This window comes from Talpa europaea (genome assembly GCF_964194135.1).
Source record: "Talpa europaea genome assembly, chromosome: X".
Lineage (NCBI taxonomy): Eukaryota > Metazoa > Chordata > Mammalia > Eulipotyphla > Talpidae > Talpa > Talpa europaea.
The window spans coordinates 22,171,663-22,199,215 of record NC_140081.1 but is presented as its reverse complement, the minus strand read 5'-3'; the positions used below and the strand labels follow the sequence as shown (position 1 = coordinate 22,199,215).

Sequence of the window (27,553 nt, the reverse complement as noted above, 5' to 3'; positions counted from 1 at the left end):
TGCAGATTAAAAACTACAATGATACAACCTCACACCCTTGAGAATAGCATGTATTAAAAAGACCCCAGCAACAAGTGTTGGAGAGGATGTGGAGAAAAAGTAACCCTATTACACTGCTGGTGGTTGGTGGGGATGTGAACTAGGGTAAACATTAAGGGAATCAATCTAGATTCACATTAAAACACTAAAAACTGAATTATTGTATAACCCAACAATCCTAAACTTGGGCAACAGAGCCACAGAACACAAAACCATAAACAAAAAAACCCTATATGTTCCACAGTGTTCATAGCAGCATTATTTACAATAGCTAAGACATGGAAGCAGCCTAAATGTCCACTGACGGATGACTAGATCAAGATGATGTGGTACACACACATACACACACACACACACACACACACACGCGATGGAACATTATATAACCACAAAAAAAATGAAATGCATACATTTTCAATAAAACAGAGGGAACATAAATACATGTAGGCTAGAATGATGCAAACAAATAGTGGACATTTACAAAACAATTTGATAACATCAAACACATTCAGAAACTAGTGGACATTCGCTAACTTCCTGAGGTCTGTGAGGGGAAGAGGAGAGGGAAAGGGACAGGGGGATAGTTGGGTGGTGGGAGGGAAAAAATAATAAAAAAAAAACTAATTTTGAAAGGCCAAGAAAGATAACAAAAATACATCCCCGTTTTGCAAAAATAAATAATTGATTCTAAGGTGTTTATTTCCTTTTGATCCAATTGTAAAGCAGGTCATGTTCTTGATTTTTCTTTCTCTTAGTTCATCATTTGGTACAGAAGCACAAGGGATCTTTTTATGTTATTTTTGTAGCTTGCCAGTGAGAAATAAATTTCTGTTGTTTATAAACTACCCAGTCTGTGCTATTTTATTATAGCAGACTGAGCAGACAAAGACACTGACCACACCACTGCCAATTCTATCTTCTGCCATATAATCTTTTGTAAATAGTCTGTTCTCATAATGGAATTATAGCAGCATAAAAATAGTAGAGCACATTTTATTTTCATGGATGTTTCATTTATTTTGACAAATCAGTACAAGCAACACATTCCTATGACAAACTATTTCTGCAATGATACCAGCACACAGATGTCAAGGAGTAAATTGAATAAAGATGTATTTCATGTACAACTACTACTTGCTTTCATAGTTCAGTCTTTCAAAAACAAACAAAAAAAAATCTTTGCTTGTTACTATTTTTCCTGCAATTTATCATTATTTAATCATCAACAATTAGTTATATTTTGTCTCGTTGGATTTTTCCTTTTTGAGTTTGTCTGCTTTTTTTTTTCTTATTTTGTGTGTTAAAATATATCAATACTTTTGATCATATATGTTTTAACAGCATAGATACTATTTTAGCTATTTCAGCTTTAAGGTTTTTTTCCATATAATGTGGACTCATTTTAACATCAAATAATATGTAGTAATATATTTCCAAAATGGTCAACATCATTTACCTGTAATGGATGGAGAAGGGTTCCTGATGGAAGACAATGGGAGGAAAGGAAGAGGAGGTAAATGGAAACATGAAGACAAAGAATTAGAGGCCGGAGTTCTAGATGGGTCTCCATATGGATACTGACATCATTCAGAAAATGAGAGGAGTAGGGTGCAAAATATAAAATGAGTCTGACTGGTGCCAATGTACAGAGACTACTATTTTGACAAGAAAAAGAGTGACAAATTCACATTACAGAAGGTTCAAAGAAACAGGCATTTTTAACAGGTAAGGAGCATGTAGAAAAAAACCAGCCTAGGGAACAAGGCTTCCAGAAAGCACCTCCAAAGTAACTCCCGAATCATGGGGAGGGCTACATAAGAAGCAGCACCCTATAAATAGCCGTGTTGATAATAGGAAGAAACCATCAAGGGAACAGAAGCTCTAAAAAAAATTTGAGGATTGATGTAAATAGTGGGATCCTAGAAGGAAGAGGAAAAGGGGAAGAATGTCAGTGGGAAGCAACACAAAGCTGCCATGAATGTGGATCTGTTCACAGGGGGCTCCACTTTAGGGGATAACTAAGGTAAAGAAATGATCATGATGGATTAAATCCTGGTTATCATTGAGTACTGAGTCTTAACTAACATTGAGTCAAGTGCTGGGTCCCAAAGACAAAGCTGATAGGAGAGGTGTGGTGGGAGAGGTTTAACACAAATAATTACGGTGTTTTCATTTTAAATTGTCTGTTGATGAGGATGTTGGCAAATATATCAAGATAACTCAATATACTGATCTCATTAAGTTTTTATATATTTAAATTTGAAGCATTCCTCCTCCTGCAAAATATGTGTTTGTAAAAGACTGTGTGCTCAAGTGACAGACCTGAGGACAATTCTGCCTTCTCTGTTGCTCCTTGTATACACACGGGAGGTCATACTGGACTTGCCTCCTCATAGCACATATCTTCAGAGATGATTTACATAAAATGCATTTTCCTCAGGGTAGCCCTGTTATTACCCAGAATGCAAAACAGAGAAATTCCATGATTTCTTCATCCACGGAAGCTTATGTCCTCAACAAGACTGTAAGAATACAAGGTATCTTTACACAGAAACTCGGAGACACACAGAGAGATATGATCACTGTGAAATCACTAATGAAGAAGGAAATGTCAAAAGTTCTGTGATGTGTCATTCTGAGTACTTTCCCAGATATTGTCATGCAAACAGAGGAATGGTCATGTTGCAAAAAGATACTCTGTTGAAGAAACAATTTGCCTCAAAGCCAGTGTTGGTAGACAAAAAGGTTTAAGAATAGAAAAGGTTAGCTATTGTAAACAGTGCTGCTATAAACATAGGGGTGCAGGTGTTCTTTGGAATTGATGTTTCTGTGTCCTTTGGGTAAATACCTAGGAGTGGAATTGCTGGATCATATGGAAGCTCTATGTTTAGTAGGTCCAGAAATCTCCACACAGCTCTCCACAGTGGTTGGACCAGTTTGCACTCCCACCAACAGTGCAGAAGAGTTCCTTTTTCTCCACACCCTCGCCAACATTTGCTGTTGCTAGTTTTTTTAATATGTGCCATTCTCACTGGTGTAAGATGGTATCTCATGGTAGTTTTGATTTGCATTTCCCTGATGACAAGTGATGTTGAACATTTTTTTTTTTTTTTGAGTGTATTTCAGGAATGTGAATTCGTTTCAAAATTTTATTATTTTTTTTTTTTTATAAATTTTATTGTTATATTCCCCATACAATTGCAGCCCCCCATTCTGACCCCAATCCCTCCCCTCCCGCCCCCGCCCCCCTAAAAGTGTCTCTGGTTCATAGTTTTTTGTTGATTTTGATTTTCACTTTCTTATAGTTATTCATTTTCCTGGTCTCTTATTTAAGTTTTCTAGATTCCTGCTATGAGTGAGACCATCCGGTATTTTTCTTTTTCTTTTTGGCTTATTTCGCTGAGCATGATCCCTTCCAGCGCCATCCATGTTGCAGCAAATTGCATGTGTTTATCTTTTTTGAATGCTGAGTAATATTCCATGGTATATATGTACCACATCTTCTTGATCCAGTCATCTATTTTTGGGCATTTGGGTTGTTTCCAAAGCTTAGCTATTGTAAACAGTGCTGCTATAAACATAGGGGTGCAGGTGTTCTTTGGAATTGATGTTTCTGTGTCCTTTGGGTAAATACCTAGGAGTGGAATTGCTGGGTCATATGGAAGCTCTATGTTTAGTAGGTCCAGAAATCTCCACACAGCTCTCCACAGTGGTTGGACCAGTTTGCACTCCCACCAACAGTGCAGAAGAGTTCCTTTTTCTCCACACCCTCGCCAACATTTGCTGTTGCTAGTTTTTTTAATATGTGCCATTCTCACTGGTGTAAGATGGTATCTCATGGTAGTTTTGATTTGCATTTCCCTGATGACAAGTGATGTTGAACATTTTTTCATATGCCTGTTGGCCATTTGCATTTCCTCTTCAGAGAAGTTTCTTTTTAGCTCTTCTGCCCATTTTTTGACTGGATTATTTTCTTTGCTATTGTTGAGTCTCATCAGCTCTTTGCAGATTTTTGTGATCAGTCCTTTATCATTAGTGTTGGGTGCAAAAATGTTCTCCCAGTTGGTGGGGTTTCTCTTTGTTTTTGTTATTGTCTCTTTTGCTGTGCAGAAGCTCTTTAATTTGATGTAGGCCCAGCTGTTTATCTTTGCCTTCACTATCACTGCTTTGGGTGATGTGTCTGTAAAGATGTCTTTGATGTGCAAATCACGTAGTGTTTTGCCTATATTTCCTTCCATATATTTTATGGTTTCAGGTCTTATGTCTAGTTCTTTAATCCATTTTGATTTGATTTTTGTGTATGGTGTGAGGTAGTGGATGCCCAAAAATAGATGACTGGATCAAGAAGATGTGGTACATATATACCATGGAATATTACTTAGCATTCAAAAAAGATAAACACATGCAATTTTCAGCAACATGGATGGCGCTGGAAGGGATCATGCTCAGCGAAATAAGCCAAAAAGAAAAAGAAAAATACCGGATGGTCTCACTCATAGCAGGAATCTAGAAAACTTAAATAAGGGACCAGGAAAATGAATAACTATAAGAAAGTGAAAATCAAAATCAACAAAAAACTATGAACCAGAGACACATTTAGGGGGGCGGGAGGGGAGGGATTGGGGTCAGAATGGGGGGGCTGCAATTGTATGGGAAATATAAAAATAAAATTTATTATTAAAAAAAAGTACATGTATTTCTATTCATATCTAAATTTTAAGATAAAAGGTGATTTAAATTTGTCTTAATAAGTTTTGAACTTTTCTAAATTTCCTGCAAATCATCTATATCCTTTGTAAAGAAGTAATTTTAAAGCAATAATTAGAACATGAGTTGAAATAGAAATCAAAAAAAAAAATAGAAAAAGGGCAGGTGTAATTCAATGTTTTTCGGAACCCTTGAAGGATTTTTCTTAGCGTCCTGTAACAAAGACTGTAAATTTTAGATAGCCATTGTGAAATGTTTACCCAAAGGTTGCATATCCTTAAAGAGCACACAAAGGTTAGTGGAAAAATGAAAAAAAGCGAAAAATTTTCTCTTATTGGAAAGAGCCTTAGGGCAAACAGAAAACAGAAGATATGAGAAATGCATAACAACTGAGCCACTATAGAGTTACCCGCCTGTGCTACAGGGAAGAACTTGGGCGACAGCAACAGAAGAAGTGAAAAATGAAAATTGTGAAAGATCTATACCAGCACTGTCAAATACACCCTTCTGTGATGATGGAATATTCTGCACTATCAATCAATAGCCATATACAGATACTGAAAACATGAAATGAGGTTATTTTAACTGAGGAAATAAAAACATTTTAATTTTATTTAATATAGGTTTATTTTCATAATATTTTTTTTATTTATTTATGCATAGAAGAACTGGCATGTAGGCCAGAGGTGTCAGGGGTGACAGCATTCAGCAGAGACAGAGTGGGGAGCAGAACAGGCAGCTCTACTGACATACACTGCTGACGGGAGCAGTGGCTGAGACAGGAGAGGTCTGCTGCACCATGGGGGTTAGCTTCCTGGTCAGGGATCAAACTCAGACCATAGTGGCAATAGCTCAATAGCCCTGAGACTTAGCCCCTGTGCCACCATGGAGGCCTTTAATTAATATAGGTTTAAACTGGGCCCCCCAGGTGGCGCAGAGGTAGAACGCTGGGCTGTGAAGCTGCCCGTAGCCTCTGCAGCACCTGTTCAATCCCCGGCCACCAGGCGAGGGTCCCACATGGCACGCAGACCTCTCCTGCCGCCCACTGCTCCCCTCAGCAGTGTACTTCGTCAGTCTGCCTGCTCTGTTCCCTGCTCTGGCTCTGGTGAATTCTCTCACCCTCCCGCGCTTCTGACTGTACCCAGTGCTTGTATAAATAAATAAATAAATTGTTTATATACATATATATATATATCAATATCTATGTATGGCTAGTGGCTACCATATAAAGAAGCACAACTCTATTATCATTGCCCTGAAAACATGTGTCTTCACAAGGAAAGGAAGGACTTCAATACTTATTATAAACAAACCAGTCCAGCCAAGGATGGCAAACACAATTGTAATTGTGCACTAGCACCTTTGATTATACCCAAACATGGTACAGTGGAAGAAAAGGAAGGGTTACAACTAGTAATTAAGCCTTGAACCTTTTTGTTGATTTCACATTTTCTACTACACAGTTCAATGAAGAAAGCATGTTGCCTATTTAACATACAAACATAAAAACACAAAGAGAGACTACTGACGGGAGCTATTAATGAAGGACATTTGAAATGACTAGAAACCAAATAATCAACCTCACTGGCACAAATCTATGAAACAAAAATCTCACAGGGTACACATGATCTACAGGGTTTTTTATGTTCTTCTCATTGTTGGACTGAATTACACTCCAACACACTAAGTAAATCTCCCTTTAAAACACCCGGTAAATATAGAAAATGAGTCAAAATCTTAAGTACTATATAGCACTACAGAGAGCTATAAATGTACAGGATTTTTCAAATTTTATAATGAACTTTTAGGATCCTAGAAGAACCACCATCTAGACATTACGAAACAGATTTACAAATGGGATGAAATCAAACTAAAATAAACCAGCACAATAAAAAACTCTCAATAAAGTGAAAATACATCCTAAAAGAATGGAAGAAAATATGTGCACATCATACATCCAATAAGGGGCTAATATAGATTTACAAAGAACTCATAATATCAAAAAAAAAAAAGAAAATAATCCAATTAGAACAGGGGCAGAAGAACAAAGCAGATACTTCTCCAAAGAAGACATAGAGATGGCCAACAAAATGGATTATTAAAGAGTACTTAGCATCCAATACCCTTTTTTTATTGCATCGCTCATTAGTTCATTCCATTCTACACCTACTGAGTATGAAGAATCATGCTAGTTAGGCTGGAATATAAAAAATGTTCTTACATAAGAGTCCTATATTCCAGTTATGATATAGAAGTTTGACTCTTGTTTGGGAGGAAGGGACAACATGCCTTTTCATCCTGTAAGCAGAGAAGTTCTCTCCTTGGCATATCTATAGCAGAACATCTGAAGCAAAATCATATTAGATTGCGCCTGAAATTTTGCCATCAGTACCCCTCCTCTTAGGCACATCCCAGGAAGGGCGTTTTGTTTGATTTTGTACTTTTTCTAAGTGTTTTTAAATCACTAAACATCAAAGGACACTATAAAAATAATCAGTGTCATAGCAAGCCCTCTTAAATCTTCACAGCACATCTTTGGCTATTTCAAGCACTGATTTCAAGAGCATTAAGCATATCCCACTCAAATATAAAGACAAAGCACAACCTGGCTCAAATATAAGTGACTGTGGAGTTAGCCCACACTTTTCTCTCCTTCATAACATGTCACATCTTGAATTTCACATCTGAGACCACAAGACCACAGGTGTGCTCTCTGCCCCCCTTGAGTCACTCTGCAAGCATCAGCAGACCCCTCCAGCATTCACTTTACTGACTTGAAGAGTGTGCTCAGACATGCTCACAAGATAGAACAACCATCACAAAAAGGTTATCCTTGATAGTTTCCTGGGTAGTATTATCTGTAATTCCACCACTCCTCAGTAATATGAATAATAAATAGAAAGCTGAACTTACTTCTTCAGGAGAAAATGCTATGCCACATTCCACAGATGCATTTTCCTCTAACTCGAAAAAATATATTTTAGGAAATTCAGGGTCTGAATATTGCACTGTAAAGACAAAACAAAATATACACATATTAAAAAAAGTCAGACATACAACAATCATATTGTTAAATGTGGAAACAAAACTTTGAGAAACCTGATTGATATGTTTATAACAATCAAAAAGCAGTTAGTAAAATATCTGTAGGGATGTATAAGGTTATTGGATTAAAAAAATCACTGTTAATCTCAATATTACCACAATAAAAAGTAGTATAAAATAAAATATTTAAAAATGGTCCTTCACTTATAGTATTTCTTTAACATTAGAACTTAAGACAATTTAAAACTATTTTTACTTTTATAATAACATCATTATAGTATATAATATAAACCTGATTTGTCTTTAAACTCCATTGAAAAACATGGAAATTCTTCTAGATTAAATTCCACTCTGGCACGAGTTAAACCTTTGTTTTTTACTAAAAATGGAATAATCTCAGTGGTGCCCACATAGGTGCCAGTGAAGTTAAAGACATCCTAAAATTAAAAAAAAAAGAATAATTAGAAAGTACAGTGATAGTTTATGAAAATAATGTAAACTATTATACCACTATGTTTATCAAGGCCAATGTTAACGGTAATGTTTGTAAAAATTACCACTTCCCTTCTCTCCTACTCCCCATGTGCAATCAGTTACCAAATCCCATTATTCTTAACCTCTTAGTCTTACTGTAATGATATGAACTTAACAACACATCACTTAGCATTTCACTTCTAGATTGACTTTATTCAATTCTCCATGCCACAACTAAGTCACAATTTAACTAGACGAAAATCTACTCCTATCACATCCCTTCCTCAAATTTGGTGATTCTCCTCCATCTACAGGATGAAGTCCAAGTCTGTTACAGGTGCATAACAATCACCATGACCTTTCCCTGCCTCATCTCATTCCATTCTCACCCTATCATATCACTTCATATTTCAGCAAGCTGCATGACTTGTCATTTACAATCAACACCTGACACTTCACCCAGAAGGGTGTTTATCAAGGTGTCCCATCTGTCAAGAAGGGTCTTCTCTTGTAATTGTCTGATAAATAATATGTGTACTTCACATCCCAGTTAGATAACCACAGTTACCAGCAATGTGTTGAGGACTGCTTTCTTTCCTTCCTTGTATTTACTTACATTATGATATCACAATGTCATTTATTTGTTTAAACATTTATTTCTCTTAGTGAACCTTAAGCCTGATTTATATTTGCATTCCTAGCACCTATTTGACACCTATTTTATTATTTTTATTTTTTTAATTTTATTTTATATATTTTTTACATTTTTCATTTTTGCAAATGTATTTTACATATTTTTACATTTTTCATTTTCATTTTTCAAAATGCACATTTTGCATTTTCATCTTGGTCATAGTCCCCATAGAGTTCCCAACCACCTTATTTTGACCCTAATCCCGCCTTCCCCGTCCCCACCCCAGTAGTGTGTCTCTGGTTTATAGTTGTTTTGATTTTTGTTTTAAGTTGCTTTTGATTTTTATAGTTGATTTTGATTTTTACTTTATTATAATTAGTCTTTTTCCTGGTCCCTTATTTAGGTTTTCTAAATTCCTGCTATGAGTGAGACCATCTGGTATTTTTCTTTTTCTTTCTGGCTTATTTCGCTGAGCATGATCCCCTATTTGACAACTACTTTAAATATATTAGGGATTTGTAATGACTGTGTCTTAACTTTATCTTGCATACCAAGTATTTGCTTATTCCACAAAACTATTGAATTCTGCCTTCTGGAGGAGAGACTATGTATCTATATCTCCATCCTATAGCGCCTTTGTAAAAGAATTACATACAACATTAAAAGGAGACAGGAACCAGCATCTTAATGTTGAAGAAAAATACTTCATTAAGATCAAGTGGTCACTATTTGCCTCACTTAAAATAGCAACACATTTCTACTTGTGAATGTTGTAAAATCCAAAATGGGTAAATAAAATTTGATGCTTTCTTTACGTAAAAAACAAACAAACAAAAAACAAAACACTCCTGTTAGCCAATGCTGGCTTTGCCCATATGCTCATTTGGATAAAATTTCCTAATCATTATTAAGACACATAGTCAATGCTATACAATTACTAAATGTATTGCTGACAATATCTGGTGATACTAGGGTATTATTTTTTTTAAAGGTAGCTAGGAACTGTTTATAACACTCAATATAATTAGGAAATACTGACAAATATATGTTAACGACAAGTTCTCTGAATGATTCAATTATACCATAACATATAAAGCATGCCAAAAATGTTATTAGGATGAGGAAATAATCAAAGCTCGATACCTGTCTAATATTGTTCACCTAAGGACACCATAACGATGGGGAAAAAAACAAAAACAACTCTAGATACTGTATGGCTTAATCTCCAAAAATCACAATAGTCCTAGACAAGCTAGTTTAGAATCTGTCACTCCATTCAGACTCACCATGCCTTGAACACCAAGTAAAGAATAGAGAATTATAACTTAAAGGCAGACCCTAGAAGTGTGGTTATGTCATTAAAATGCAGACTAGAGGGCAGCCTCACCTGAGGCAACAAGCTGCCTCATTGTTTTCCTCTTAATTTAGTACAACTCCAGAGTGATGCTAGGTGCTGTGGTACTAGTGGGTGAGGAAAACAAAGTGAAAATAATGTGACAAATGCTAGGATGGAGAGTTTAAGATGTTCATAATAGCAGATAAATATCACAGTGGAGGGGCAGAGGGATCTGCTTCATAGGATCAGAGTACCTTTGGGCAATTCCAGAATGACCAGGAAAAAAAAAAATATTGTGTGAACACACACATACACTATCAATTTTATAACAAAATTTTATCAGAGTAAAGAACAATGTGTTCAAAAAATAAATATGACTACAGTTCATAAAATGCAAATCAAGATTATAGGGAGATACTATTTTATATTGAATAGGCTGGCAAACATTAACTTACAACTTATGGAGCAATGGAAACTTGAGAAGAAAATATGGACAGTGTCTTGTGTAGTCAAACAAGCACATATCCCGTGTTTAAGCAACTCCACTCCTACAGGAATTCTGACATACGTACCTCAGAAAATATGTGTCTATTAATGTTCACAGCTATAGTGTTTATAGTAACAAAACCCCCAAAACACCCAATTTGATGGCCAATGAAATGAGTCTATAAGTTATAGTACGTCTTCACAGTAGACTATTGAGCAGAAATTACAATCAATAAAACACAGCTACAAGCAACTTAGATGAACTTTGGAAACATAATATTTAATTGAAAGTCACTTACCAAAGACTACAAATAGTACATCTTTATGACAAAATTCAAAATGAGCAAATTAAAATAAGTAATGATAAAGTAATTCATATATATGTGGTAACCCCATTCAAAAAATTTAGGGGTAATAATCACAAAATTCAGGAGGGGTGTGGTCATGATGAAGTCTAGTGATGATATTGTTATTGGTAATGTAATGATACTTAAATTCAGTGATAAATTGTTATACCTTCCTTTACTATTCATTCTGCTTCATTATGTATAGTTATATTCTATATATTAATTTCTATATATCAAATTTCTACATAATAAAATATTTTTGAACATAAATGAGCTGACTAGAGAAACATGATAAATAAAAATAACCAAACTCATAATTATGCAAATAGATAACATACTCACCGGTTTGATTACAATATCAGCAATCTCAACAGATCCACCAATCCTAAGGTCAATGATATTTGCACGGTGAATAGAAACCTTATTTAGGAGAAATATAAAACTTTGTGGGAACCACATTAAAATATACTTATATATTGCTAATGCAATACCTGACATTTATGTTAACATTTTGTAATTTAAATAATCATAACATAAATGTCACAAGGTTTATTCCAGTAGTTGCCACATTTCTTATTATGCAGAATTTATATTCATAAGAGGAAAGAATGTTTGATTCTTTAAAACTCCACCATAGCGGGACCAGCTGACAGCTTGTGAATTTGACCAAAGTTCTACCCATTTGACTAAACATTATTGCCACTCTCTGTAGTCCTTTTGTATTTACTCAATTTCAATTGATTATTCAGAATTAAAACAAACAGAAAACTGAGTGAAAACATAATCCTTCCATAGAAAGATACAATGAGCATAACAATGAGCTAAATAATGGCTGAGTCTACGGGCCATGTATAGTGCTAAATCTCCTTTATTAATCCAGAGTATTCTATGATGTCACTACTGTTACTATCCTAATTTCTTAATGAGGAAAATTGAGGCTTAGAGAGGCTAAGTATTTTGTCTTTTGTTTGAAATGACAAAACTTGACAGCAGCAATGGCTAAACTTGAATCAAACACTGACTTAACATTCAACTGCTTCCAAGAAAATTAAATAGCAAAATAAGAATTTAGCTATTTAATTCCTACAAAGTAAGAGCTATAGATTATCTGAACATACTATTGTCTAAAAAAAAGTTTTAGAAGCACAAAAACAACATTCCCTTAAAGCCCTATCTGCAAAAGAATTAGAAGCAGTCAAGTTCTAGATTTAAACTTAAATGTGTATTACATTGAAGGGATATGAGAGTATTTCACCTTTTCCCACAGAATCAGTAAGATTATTTATAGGACAAAAGGACAAAATACCAGTTTTTCAGAATTATTGGGGAAAGTGAGGTACCATCTACTTATTCTTATTTACCAAACTACTGCAGTGATAATACTATATGATTTCTCTGTCTTATTTAAACAATGTATAGTACATAAGCAAAATGATACACTAAAAAGCACAATTTAACAATTTGGAAGAAATTACAAATCAACATGTTCTTCATTAATGAACCCCACATATCACAGCTCCACCTTTTATCTCTAGAGATGTAAACTATACTGTGGACCATATCAACTCTCAATCACCTCTGACATCATAGTCATGTCTCCCTCTCTCCTCCCTGCTTTCTCTCTCATATTCAGAGACAATAGTTCTGGATGTCACGTCACAGGGGCATCGATGTGTAATGTTCTTTTGATCAATCCCAATTCACCTTTGTCCATTTGCTTCTTATTCAACTTCTTCCAAATTTAATCATTATTCTTTCTCAAGTACCAATAATTCATTTCACATATACTTATTTTAGTGTTTATAGAATAACATAAATATTCTCTATCATCTGTAAGTTTAATCCATGGAATTCAGACCAGTATGTGTATGCCATGGCCTCTTTGGTAGACATCTCTATAAGGAGAGCCAAAAGGTGACTCAAACTCATAAAATGCCTCTAAAATCTGCTACTTAATCTCTGATCTCTTTCTCATGGAATGCAGCCATGTTATTCTTAACTCCTTTTATTTATATGTGATCCCTTCATAGTCACCAAGTCCTAAATATTTATCTCCTGTATTTGACTAGAATTTATCCTACTTTCTGACCGAGAAAATCATCCTCTTACTTGGACATCTACATAAGACAACTAACATTGCACTCCTCCATCTTATTGGCCTCAGTTTACTGCTCTATAACCAAAGTGATCTCTGAAAACTGCAAATCTGATTGTGAAATCCCCATGCTTAAAAATCCTAGCTCTTAAGTTGAAGTTTGGATTTGCTAACATTGTTTATAAGGAGCTATATGACCTAACACCTAGGTCTCTAAATAAATCCCCACTATCACCCATGTAATCTATAATCTAGTCGTGCTAAATTTTTATCATCCATGCAGTCTATGACAAAGGCATGCTAAACTTAGTTTTTCATATCTGTCTTGCAACTATTGCTCTCCCTCAATGCCTAAAAACATATGATATGTGCTTTCTTTAAATACTCTCTTCCTCTCCTCCTCCACTCCATTACCATCCCTTTCATATGGCTGATACTTAACTTCAAGTGTCTTTTAGATGCATCATCCTCTAGGAAGCCTTCTCTGATACTTTAAGCCTGGATTGATGACTCCCTATTGTCCTCCCTTTGCCTGCTGAATTTCTCCATCACAATATTACAGTATTGATTACATTATATTTTCATTTTCTTTTGAGTTACCTGTATCTTCCATCATATTGTAAAAACTTTGAGATCAAAATCCCTGATTATGCTGTATAATTTTGCATCTTTAATATCTACAACAGAGACTGAAACTTACTACTACACAGTAAATATGTGTTGAATTGATGAATAAACGACTCTCATTATAATGCAAAAAAGGTAGGTTTTATAGAAACAGCATAGTCCTCTAAAATATAGTGGAAATTAACCTTTTTGCAAAATCTGTATTTTCATGGCTATATTTTTAATTTTTTAAAAATACTGTGTAAAATAAATTTAAAATTTCAGACCATATACCTCAACTTATAATTAATAAATGTCTTAGTATGACTTTGTTAATAAAAATAATTAGGTTTTTTATTTGAAAGACCAACAAATCCATGTTTATTACTAAGCTATGTATTATTTAAGAATGGTCATGGGAAATTGATGGATAAAATGGGGGATTATAACTAAAGATATTCCTTTTGATCTGATGATAATTATATACTCTCTAATGTGTATAAATGCACACAATTGATCTGACTGAAGACCAAGGGTATTCCATTCAAACAATATGGAGTTTCCTTAAAATATTAAAAATAGAGCTACCGTATGATCCAGGAACTCCACTACTAGGTATCTACCCAAATAATGTGAAAACACTAATGCAAAGGGATATATACTCTCCTGTGTTCACTGCAGCACTACTTACAATAGCCAAGTTATGGAAACAACTTAAGGGCCTTAGTACAGATGAGTGGATCAGGAAAATGTGGCATATAAACACAATGGAATACTTCTCAACTATCAAAAAAAAAGATGAACTCTTGCCATTTGTGACAATATGCATGGAATTGGAGGTGATTGTGTAAGTGAAATAAATCAGGAGAAAGACACATACTGGATGATTTCACAGAGAAACAAAACAAAGGAACTGACAAAACTAAAGGAAAAAAAGAACATAGAAATTTTACTGCTGAATTGAGGCTAATAGAGGAAGAATAGGGGTGGGAACAAAAGGGGGGCATTGGTCTAGGGTAAAGTACTATGAGTATTTTAGTGGTGTGTGTGGCAGGATGACATACATCTGAGAATGTGTGACCCTATACTCCTAAATCATATAGTGTTGTAAACCAATATTAAAAGTATTCCATTCCTTGAGTTTATGGTCAATACAATTTATTACAGATTGTACTTACATGTTTAATTTACTCTGCTTAACAAACATTACAGAAGTTCCTAAAATCAAAGTAATATTTGTTCATTTATATAATTCCTAGACCATGAAATTGGTAAACATTTTATATGTTCTATAAAATACAGATGTTAAAATCATATTAGAATCTGTCTATAATTCATAGTCATGAAATCTATTTAAAATTAGAATTCAAAAATTGATCATTTTTTCCCTAAGGTATATAATTAAATAAGGTAGCTAATTAACATCATTAAAAATACCCTTCTTTGCTTTGTGACTAGTAAGGACTTTCTGTAAGTTAGAGATGGCCAAATTTCATTACAATTCATATGAAACATGTCCCATATTGATTAATGGTATCCATTTCAACTTTGTTCCATTACCAACTTTCATCAAAAATATTTTCTACAAATCCTCCTGCCAAGTTCTGCTAACTATTTCTACAATAAATGATACAGGTAAGGTTGTTTTTACAGATCTCTGAAATCTGCATATCAATAACTAAAAAAATTATAGAAATTAAAAAAAACTATTCCTTAGTATCATAACATTAAAAAGAATTCCCATTTGAAGAAATCATTAAATCACATTTTCTAAGAATGAACATACAGACATTTTATAGCATTATACCTACTATTATAAATATAACAAATAAATCCACATATAATTAAGGAACAAACCCATATTTGTATAAACATACCTTTGCTCTTGTATCAAATTTTTCTGCCACAGTGGGTGTACAGGAGATATTAAGAACAGTTAATCCACCCCATGGAATAATTCCTTCTGATGGAACAATATTAATTGTAGGCATAAGACTCTGATCACAAACCTATAATTAAAAATTTGCAGAAATACTTCATTCTTATTTTAAGTTAGTGCTCAAAACTAGGAAAGTTTTTAATCCACTATCTAAAGAAAGGACTCCTAGGGACAGGGCATGAGATGACTCTGTAATAGATTTTCAAACACCAGACTCACAAATACTTATTGGACTTCAACAAGGATTTACACCACTAACCCGGAGAACAGAAATTTCAGTGGCATCTTTCAATTCAAATAGGATGATAAGATAGTTTTTATATGAAGTGTTTTCAAGACTTTGCAAGGATGAGATATATGTATCTCTCATATATATATATATATATATATATATATATATATATATATATATATATACACCTGTTAGAAAATATGCCAAAATTCTAGATACTACTTGGATAGTTTGCCTTTCCCCTGAATCTAAAAACTGAAAGCAAAGTGAGTGGGAAGGTAAAATGATGAACTAATTTCTTATTTTTTATTTTTATCCTGATAGCCTGAAGCCCGGGATATCATTTCGACTTTCCAAAGAGCTGTAAGTAACTTGCCAATGGATTCATGGTGTGTTTTGTCAGAAGCCAACTAAGGCTTCTCTATCATGCTTTAAGACACAATAATTTAAAGGGAAATTGGTTAAAATATCTTTGGGGATAAGGGAACAATTCTGAAGCAAGAGAAAAATCTCATACGAGATATGTAAATATTAGCATTAGTCAATTTATAAAAACTAAAGTATCAATACTATAGAATTCATGGCAAAAAAAAATCAAATTGTAATGTGATACATTCCAAAAACAATTTCAAGATTCTCGATTACCTTGAAATAAGCATGGTTTTGTCCTACATTATGAAGAATGGCTTTCCTCCAACTTGTTAAACCTTGAGGAATATTATTGAAAAGTATCCTTGGCTCCAAAAACGTGACCTTGGTGTGACCAAGCTAGTAAAAAGAGGAGGAAAGGGGAAATGTAATTGAAACAACAGTAGCATTTGTTTATCCTTTACCAGGTAACTCAGACTTTTTCAGCTTCAATGCAATTTCTAAAATATGAAGTTTTATCAGCTTTTATAATATACTTAAGATAAAGGAAAATAGAATGGAATATTTTAAATGAACTCCTAAACTGAAGAAGGCAGGGTGAGTAAGATCACTCTATAGAGGAAATAAATCTGACTGAGACTCACTTAGATCAATCTCAGAAAGAGACCTCAGATATCATCTACCCCACTGTGTATAGAATGTGCTTTGCAAAAGGAAAGAGTTCAAGGGTCACCTAAGTATGACAGATAATGTGTCAAATGAGATTATCCAGGCATATTTCTACTATAAATCTTCTCATAGTACTTAGCATACAGATAATGTACAATTTGCTTAATCTGAGAATAGGGAGTTAGTTTATTATGATTCACAGTATTACTTAGACACAAGACACCCTAACATTATCCCACATAAATCACTTCACAGAACTAATGCAGCATAGAATATTTTTGGTAAATGTTGACATTCTTCACCTCTCCCATTTTATAGGAAAGCAAATAACAGCCAAGGAAAACCAGAATCCAAGTTTCCCAATTTCATATTCTGTGCTTTTTTTACCAGACCCTATTTCTTTATGAACATTATTTCTTATTGTTTTAGGAGGTTTTAATACATCCTTATAATTATTTGAAGAACATAGTTGGGTAAGTGGAACAATATTCAAACAAAGCTAACAGGAGAGGAGATACCCAAGTAAATCCTTCATAAATTAATGACAACCCTGCAATGAATACTTCATTTAAACACTGCATGTTCCTCCATCTTTAGTTTATGAAGAGTAACCTTTCACAATTCATCTAACTTTAAGCATTTTTAAAATTTATCAAGTGATATAATTCATTATACTTTTATCTGAGTTTATTTTTTAAAGATTTATTTACTTATTTATACAAGCACTGCGTACAGTCAGAAGCACGGGAGGGTGAGAGAATTCACCAGAGACAGAGCGGGGAACAGAACAGGCAGACAGCAGCAGGCGCGGCAGGAGAGTTCTGCGCGCCATGTGGGGACCCTCGCCAGCAGCCAGGGATTGAACCGGCGCTGCAGAGGCTGTGGGCCAGCGCTCAACCTCTGCGCCACTAAGGAGGCCCACTTTTATCTGAGTTTAATTCATAACTAATCCTAGCGTAGGGAAAGCAACTCTTATCAGTGGGCAAAGGAAAAGGCTATGGAGGCAGCTAGATTTAGATTTAAATTCCAAAGAAGGCAGGGACTAAATTTGTGAACTTGTATTAGTTAACCTCTCTAGTCCTCCATTTCCTCACCATCAACTGAGATACTAGTACTTGCTTTGTATACAGCTGTTGCAAAGATTAAATTAGATCATATATGAATAGCAATCAGCATCATGCCTGACATATAACAAAAAAGATACCTATTATTTAATTCTAAATTGAAATTACTTAAATTGCATAACTTTACCTGTTAGAAAAAATACAGACAGGGTTACCATATAGGCAAATTTCTATTTAGTAAGCTTGTCAAATACAGTTATTTAATAACAATGAAAGACTTTAGTACATATGTTCACCAGAGACAGTAATAAAATGTTTATAGAAGTACAATTGTATTAGCTAAAAATTTGAAGCAATTCAAATCTCTATCAGTTGTGTAATGGAAAAATGATGGCATGGTCATGAATGGACCACTACTCAGGAATGAGAATGAATAATCTACCGCCAGTGCATCACCATAGATGAATCCCTACTGATGAAAGAAAGAAGCCATACATAAAAGAGAACATATGCTTTGACTACATTTATATAAAGTTCAAAACCAGAATTAATTTGTGCTCTTAGAAGTAAAGATAGTGATGACTGTGGGAAGGACACATATGGCTGGAGATGTGGAGGGAGGTGGTCTTTTGTGATATTAATTATGCTTTGTGTTTTGACCTGGATATGAGTTATAAAGGGCTCACCAGTCTATAAAGACTGAGTGCTACATAAAATTATAATATGGGCATCTTTCTTTATGTATACATCATTAGAAAATTTAGAAGGAATAATAAGTAACTGAAACATAGTGAAAGTAATACGAACTGGCTATTCAAGCCTAGAACAGAGGAAAGACCTGACTGATTACTGACTGCCACTGGCTAGCATTGAAGTGGATGAATCTCTTATCTCTTAAGGCTATAAGATGCTTCATAGCTGAAATATGTAAGAGTATGATCACAGCCTGGAGACAGAAGTGGGATTTAGTAAAAGAGGATCTGGTTTGTATTAAGTTACTAAGAACACAGGGAGGGAAATTTGGGATATAAGTAAAGTGGATTCTTGGTAATGAGAGGCATGAAGTTAAGACCTTCTGGGCTCCACCCCAGAAAGAAAGTTAAAATTACATATTACAACTTTCACTTTACTCACATTTTTATTTTAAGCATATTCTATAAAAAATTAGAATTTTGCTGCATTACTTGTTAGGTAAATTATATGTTCCATTTCATAATGAATTAGTAATTACTGCTAGAATACTAACAATGCAATACAGTAGGACAAAAATATAATGTTCTCTATTAATGAAGTAATTTAATTTCAAGTGTTTCCCACAGAATAATTATATATTTTTATTATATGCTTATACAAACTCTAATAAAAATCCAGTAGTGTTGACACAAAAGTCCTGGATTTTGAGTGAATTCTGAGTAATACACACATTTTTTTTTAACGAAGTCTTCACTTAGAGTAGAGAAGTGACTGCAAGAAGATGCTAGGATAATTTAATTAGCAAAGTATTGTACGAACCCAGCATTGACTAGCAAAGTATATACTATATACAAATATGTATCCCCATCCTCGTTAGAGCCCTCAAAATAAAAATCAAATTCAAGGGAAATCATTACGTGTGCAACACATTTTAGTGTCATCGTATTGCCTTCAGCGACGTGAAGAATAAATTCTCCTCTCTCTGGAGCAGTGAAACTTGGTTGCCATTTTACTTCACATTCCAATGAGGAGAATGGGTCAACAGTACCTACAGAAAATTTAGAAAGAATGAGGTATTTACCACATTTTAATTTTATAATTATATATATACATACATGTGTATTTTTAATATCCAAAATTAGAGTGGGCATAAAAAATGTAATGATATATAACACATTATTAAAACTAAACTTAAAATATCAGAAAATGCTAAATGAGAGACTGTCAAATAAGATCTATAGAATTTGATTAAAATCTCAAATGCATACCTTACTTAAATAAGCAAATAAAGATAATCGACATAATATGCCAACATTTGGAAAAAACAAAAATATCAGTAAAGCAAACATTCTAGAATTATAAATGGCTTTACAAATTGACCTTAGAAAACCATTTGTGACCCCTGACCAAATATTCCGCCCATGTTTTTCAAGACTTATCAACATCACACAATCAGTTTTCAGAGAAGGAATTACTATTAAAAAAGACGGGAAAAAAAAAGTTCATATTCCTAGAGATGCAACTTCTATATAGCTATTAATAATGAATACATTTCTATAATTCAAATGTATTAAGAACCCAGGTGGTGAGAGTTATTTATCTGTTTCAATTCACCATCTCCCTTGACATAAGAAAATAGTACTTAATACAAAGAATGATTAGAAGTTCTTTCTTCAGAAAGAGGAGCAACTGAAACTCAAAAGCACAGGATACAGAGCAAAGAGATGAGTGGCTATCACAAATTTTGCCTTTGTTCAGATTGACGATTATGTGATGGTAGTTTCCTCAATCTTAACAAAAGAGTGCCTACTTATTTTTGCAGTGATCACCTAGCAACATGACAACACATGTAAAGAGATTAACATAATGTGTGATACCCGGAAAACACCCTGTATGAGATAATATTAATACTCTTGAAAAGAAGATGAGCCCAATCACTTATAAAAAAAAAAAAAAAAACACAAAACTTGTCATGGGTGAGTTCAAAAGCCAGGAAGAGGTCCATCAGGATTACATCTTTCTGTAAGTAAAAAAAGTTATACTCTATTAGGTTAGGTAAATAGGAATTTATTTATTGTATACAGTCAGAAGTCCATGGATAGGTATTCCAAGGTTGCCTTAACAGTTTGACAGATCTTTAAGGAACAATAATCCTTCTAGCTTCCTACACTATCATTTCTTATGATGTGCCTTTCCTTAGTGTGGAAAGCTATCACAGCATGGCAGCTCTTAACAGAGCACAGATTCTACTCTAGGGTCAGACACCCTGGTTGAAATTTAAGTTTTACTGCTTCAGAGCTCAGACCTTGGACAATGTATTCAACCTATGTAACACTTTCCCTATACATAAAATGACATAATGGTTGCATCGAAATCAGTGAATTGTTGTAGGGATTAAATAAGCTGATACATATCTAAGTGTTTCAAATAATGCCTAGCAGGGATAAGGCAAATGGGGCTTAAAGAAATTTCTGTGCTGGGCCTCCCCGGTGGTGCAAGGGGTTAAGATGCAACCTATGAAGTTATTCTCAGCCACTGCTGGCCAGGGAGCTACCCACATGGCACAGCAGACCTCTCCTAACTCACCCACCGCTCCCCTCAGCAGTGTATTTCAGTCTGCCTGTTCTGTTCCCCACTGTCTCTGGTGAATCCTCTCACACACACCCCCACAGCTCTGGCCTGTACCCCAGTTCTTGTATGAATAAATAAACCTTAAAAAAAGAAAAGAAATTTCTGTGACTACTGTGCCTATCTCATTTAGCAAGTAAAGCTGGGAAGAGATTTCCAGATAAGAACACTGCTCCCCCAAACAAAGTTCTTTTAGGAAAGGAATATCATCAGATATGTAGATGGCATAACAAATACACAGGGGGAACAAAAAAGAGGGGTTTCTAAATCAAAGAGAATAGAGGAAACATAAAAAGGACATGCCAGGGCCTTCCCAGTGGCGCAGCGGTTGAGCGCTGGGTTGCGAAGCTGCCCACAGCCTCTGCAGCGCCGGTTCGATCCCCGGCACCTGCCCCCAGAGGAGGGTCCCACATGGCGCGCAGACCTCTCCTGCCGCCCGCTACTCCCCTCAGCAGTGTACTTCGGTCCTTCTGCCTGCTCTGCTCCCCGCTCTGGCTCTGGTGAATTCTCTCACCCTCCCACGCTTCTGACTGTACCCAGTGCTTGTATAAATAAATAGATAAATCTTTAAAAAAAAAAAAAAAGGACATGCCATTTGAGCTGTGACTGAAGGATGAGAATTCTGTAGGACAAATGCCTGGGGAAGGTTTAAAAGTCATGTTGCAGTGATGGAAGAGTAGAGTGTGGAGAAGACAGTGATGAAAGTAACATTGACAAACGAAAAAAAAAAAAAAAAACAGCCAAAGCTAGACAGATACACAACACCACACACACACCCACCACCCCAGCATGCTGAGAAGGTCCATGTACAGGGCCAGACTGTGGTAAGTACTTTCCCTTCCACCAACATGGTTATTTATTTTTCTCCCGGAATATTATACATATCAGGGGGCAGGAGAACTATATTGGATGTCTGGATTGAACATAGCTAGGACTGCCAGGGTAGATAACTAGAAATGGCCAATGAGACAGGTCACTGAGAAAAACAGTGAGAGTAAAGTGATTAAAGACAAGTTTGAAGATTGACTGGCCTCAAGGTTTCAGAGTGAGGGTAAAGACAAGAAGGATGAAAACAAAACAGCAGAAACTTGAACAATACCTAATGAAAACGTCAAATTAGAAGCCAATTCTATCATAGAAAACATCAATCCACTCTTACATTCTCCCTCTCCCAATATCCACTATCCAAGCACGAATCCAAAATATATCACGCCTCAGGGAGAAACAAAATAAAATTTAATTTAGAACTAGGCATTTTGCTTTACAAAAACAGAGACATGATTAAATTTATTATCCAGGATGTAAAATCAATATAGCAAAAGGGATATAAGAAAAATAACTTGATAAAAAGTCATTTTCTATGTACACAGAGGCAAAACCAAACTGAATAATTATAATATGAATATTCTGAGCATCAAAAGGAAAATGACATAAGAAAAATATATGCATATAAATTATGCATACTTTCTTCAATGCTATGTGAAATGAATTTGAGTATGGTATCTGTGCTCTAAAAAAATCAAAAGTACTTAAAAGCTGATGGTTTATTTATCTTATGCGATCAAGAAGTCCATTACTCATAGAAACACTGTGTCTGGAATTTAATGACTTTGTTTTGTGCTTTGACTGAAAAAATGTAAGAGTAACCCAAAGAAAATAAATACTAAAATGTTCCCTGTAAAAATAAGAATTCTACATATGATGAGAAGGATAACTAGTGTTCCAGGTCATAATATTGTAATTCACTTTCAATAAATAACCATCATTACTGCATTTCCATGGCAACCACAAGGGGGAAGCCCAGTCCATTTAACCATGGTTAGGTAGGAGAAATACAAAGAGTGCCCATACACTGTGCTTTTCAGGCATGGTTAGTGCCATATCACGAATCTGATAAGAACCCACAGATGAAATCCAGATAATATAACTGCCACTGTTTGATTATCTGTGCAAAATAACTGGAGGTTTATCTATAATATCTGAAGTGTGAAGGAATATTTTCTTTATTATCTGATTAATCAATCACCTTTTACTTTCTCTAGGTTGGGGCAGGAACTAATACTATTAACAGCAACCAAAAAAAAAAAAAAAACACAACAAAACAAAACAACATGGTCAAATGAATTTGCTAAATACTGAGAGAAGCATATACCTTCCATCTCAGATTATAAACTGGAATTGTGCTAAATCGATCCAGGCTAATTGAAAAGATGAAATATGTCTACCTCAACGATCTCCAGTGAAAGGAAAGGCCTACCCTTGTACTTGTTAAATTTGTTAACATCGCTACCTATCTACCCACATTAAAGTGCATTTACATTAATACTAAAGCTTGTTCATAATACTTCCTGGAACAAACACTGGTAGAGTTATGTAAAAAGCATGATTTGGAAATGACTGGCACAATAAAATGCACCTAAGGTAAGATTTCTACAAACCAGGACTCCTCTGTGAAATGAAATATAGTCTGACTAGATTCCGAATGATGAATATTCCTAAATTAGAGATGAGAAAGAAGGGAGGAAGGAAAAGAGGGAGGACAGATGGGAAGGAGGGAGAGAAAGAGAGAGAGAGAGAAGAAAATAGGGACTCATGGACTGATAACAGGGATGAGTGGCAGCACACATCATTGTGGCAGGCTGTTATGCTTAGGACGATTAAAGGAAAAAAAAAGTCCAAACATTCAGAATTATTAAATTTTCACAATCAAACAGCCATTTATTGTCACCTGCTCTTTCTAGTCATTATAAAAGGTGTTTTTCATACATTTAGTCTTTATGAGCTACTCTATTTTACAAATAAGGAAACCAGCGTGCATAGAGTACTTTTCTCAAGATCATAAAGCTAGTGAGAAGCTAGGTCTAGTTCTGAAATCAACTTTAACTCCAAAGTTTGTTTCATTTTCCATTCACACAGATGTGAACTTCAGCTGGTTATGAAGCAGATAGAAAGACCCATATCTTTCCATCTAGCTTGCAAGGCATGGGTATATATAAGAAGATATGATACAGCTTACCCAATCTATAACTGACAATTTTACTTATTTATATTTTGTGTCTTCAAGAGCTCTTCTCAGCAAATCACAATGATGTTTGCTAACTTTGACAGGCCACTAGGTAAATGAGAGTTTAGTTACTGTTATAAAAGCTCAGTTTTATAAAGGAATATTATGAGAAATTATAAATTCCAGGGAATGGCAGAAGCAAGTCTAAGAGATTACTAAACGAACAGAACACAAGGAACCATCAGAAATGGTAAACCTGAAATTATTCTATTAATTGAAAAAATTTAATAAGTTTTAAGTTCTGAATTTAATTGGATTTTACTATTTATATTAAATATAGACTATAAAGAATTTGTGGATCCTTCTAAAATAATTCACAATCTAACAAAATGTCATTCTGAATCATATCATTATAATCAAACTAAAACTCAACAAAAAAAATAACTATGTTCCTCTCTATCTCTGATAGTTAATTTTGTCTATTGGCGAGGCTATGGTGCTCAACTGTTCAGTCAAATATCAGACTAGATATTGCTTGAAGGTGTTTTTTAGATATGATTAACATTTGAATCAGACTTTTAGTAAAGCAGATCACCTTCCACCTTGTGGGAAGACCTCATCCAAAAAGCTGATAGCCTTAAAAAAAAAGACTGCATCATTAATTATCTCCCAGATCTCCTGCCTGCCAGTCGGCTGACCTGTTCTACATATTTCAATTTCAAAATTGCCATCCCACACAACGGCCAATTCCTTAAAATGTCACTCTATTACTATCTCTCTATATATTTCCTACAGGCTCTCTTTCTCTGGAGGACCCAAAGACAGGATACATAATTTTATACCAAATTTACATATGTATGTATGTATGTAGAAATAAATGTCCAATGACCACATTTGACTTACTTCTATGTCTTAGCACTATTATCCAGTACACAGTCAATATATTACTAGTGCCTGAATACATAATTAAATGAATGAATAAATCAAACAGAATAAACTATTACCTTTAACTGGAGTAATGGAAAATGCCATCCCTTTTGCTGTGTGTACAGGTTGCCATTCAAATTGCACAAAATAATTCTGACGATTATACAACCTAACTGTAGCCCGAAAACATTTTTTCACCAAGAAGCCATGTGGTCTCAATACTAGCTCACTGGAAGATAGTTCAAGTCTTACTGGGTGGATAACTGCCATCACGAGGATGTGTCCACCAGGTATATTGTTTACTGTAAAGGTGAAAGACCTGTAACACAGCAAAAGCATCCAAAGTTCACGGATAGTAGTTATTTGCAATTACAGATATAGTTATAGGTTAAAAAAATCACATATTAATAGTCATAATTAATCATTTATAAGCAATACATTGAAATAATTATTAAAGATAATTACCACTGAAAGATGAATCTACAAATGATGCACATACAGTTTCCACTTGGAGGGTCGAAACATATTATATTATTATTAGGGTAAATAACTACATATTATAAAAAAGGACACTTTTATTCTGGCAAAGAGAAATACAAAAACAAAAACAAAAACAAAAAACCTACTTCCAAAATTTTCCAACAGTGGGAGATTCAAACAACACTGAAATATGAGTGCTGGATGTAGGTGGAATCACATATGAAAATTGATTGGTCTTCCGAAGTTCATCCAAGTTAACATCTAACTGGATGATAATATGCATTGATAGCATATTAATAACATGCAGTAGACGAGTATTTGTGGAGTTGGCACAAATATCACCATAGTTAAGAACAGTGGGCCCTGAAAAATGAAGAGCAAATTATTAAGTTTAAAGTAGGTAAATGTGTTTATTTTTTTAAGTTTTTATACTTGCCATGATCAATTAATTTATAAAAATAGCATTTAGAAAAATATTTATTATAATATCACAAATTATTAACCAAGCTTTTTATCTAAATGACCATTATATGATGTTTGAGACTACTGGTTAAAATTCAATGTATTCTAATTATTTTATATATTGCAAATATATACTAATTACATGGAAAAATTATGTAACAAAATTACTAGCACTAGGTGTAGGACATGACAATGGCAGCATTCTAAAATTGAACTGTGATGATGGTGGCATAATTCTTTAAGTTTACCAATATTCCCTGACTTGCATATTATAAACTGGTACATTTTGTGGAATATAAAATTATACTTTGTTAAAAAGAGAGAGAAATAACAGGCCCAAAATGGAGTCATACGAAGCCATACCAAGATCTTATTACTGTAGGAGAACAAAATTCTGCCACTCTCAAATGTCTTTGGCAAGAACTTTATTTCATGGGAGGGGCTCTGAAGGCTGGATGGAAGTTGCTTTAGATATTTATCTATAAAATTCTCTCTGTAAAGACCTCTCTCAGGATGACTTAATCTTATCTCTTTTTTGGGAGAAGGTAAAATTTAAATTTGCTTCCTTTGTTTCTCCATAGGAGAGAACATCCCCTCTCTTCCCCCAACCTCCCTGTTCTAGCTAAACTATTTAAGATGGTGTCCAAAGCCATGTGGGTAAATTACTCAGTCATACTGGGTCTCTAGCTTGTAAACAGGAAGCATATGTGTTATTATTAAAGCTATATACAATTCTATCTATTATCAATCTTTCTGATGCTTGTTTATCTGCAGCCTAGAAGTCAGAGTGGTGCAGGATGCTTTTCTTTATAGCCCGACAAATCCAAACCTAACTGCAGTTTCAGTCTCTCCCAAAAGTGGAAATTTAAATTAACCAGTCTGGTGTTTCCTGTTCTGCATTAGTAAGGTGCTCTGCATGGTAAAGATAGCCCTTTGCCTTTTCCTAGTGGAAGGTGGCTTTGTCTGAAGTAATCCTTCTTCTCCTTTGCTAATGACTTTGCCCAATCCTCCTTCTGACTATAAAAACCTTCCATTTTATAAAACTTCTTACAGAGCCCTTTTGTATTGCTACATGGGATGCTGCCCAAGTCATGAAGCATTGAATAACGCCAACTAGATGTTTAAAATGAAATCAGTTAGATTTTTTGATATTTAACAATTTCAGTAAATTTGTTGAAAATACAGACTTGACCAGGTTCTTATAGATTCTTACCAACTACGACTTGATGAATTTGCTTTGGTGTCAAAAGTAAGCTGCAATCGTGTTTTTCATGGGGGGTAGAAGGGTATGATTTAAGTCCTTTGAGAACCTGTAAA

The 27,553-nt window shown here is 34.6% G+C and overlaps 1 protein-coding gene across 1 annotated transcript in view; it reads right to left on the bottom strand.

The window, feature by feature from the left end:
- Positions 1 to 27,553, bottom strand: part of CFAP47 (cilia and flagella associated protein 47) — a gene marked incomplete at both ends in the record, with an annotated part of 326,556 nt that overhangs the window by 259,377 nt on the left and 39,626 nt on the right. Inside the window, 9 exons of the mRNA XM_084258887.1 lie at positions 7,660 to 7,754; positions 8,084 to 8,228; positions 11,411 to 11,488; positions 15,647 to 15,778; positions 16,586 to 16,708; positions 19,653 to 19,783; positions 25,372 to 25,613; positions 25,921 to 26,137; positions 27,450 to 27,546. Coding sequence (XP_084115013.1) covers positions 7,660 to 7,754; positions 8,084 to 8,228; positions 11,411 to 11,488; positions 15,647 to 15,778; positions 16,586 to 16,708; positions 19,653 to 19,783; positions 25,372 to 25,613; positions 25,921 to 26,137; positions 27,450 to 27,546 — 1,260 coding nt within the window. The remainder of the gene's footprint in view (positions 1 to 7,659; positions 7,755 to 8,083; positions 8,229 to 11,410; positions 11,489 to 15,646; positions 15,779 to 16,585; positions 16,709 to 19,652; positions 19,784 to 25,371; positions 25,614 to 25,920; positions 26,138 to 27,449; positions 27,547 to 27,553) is intronic.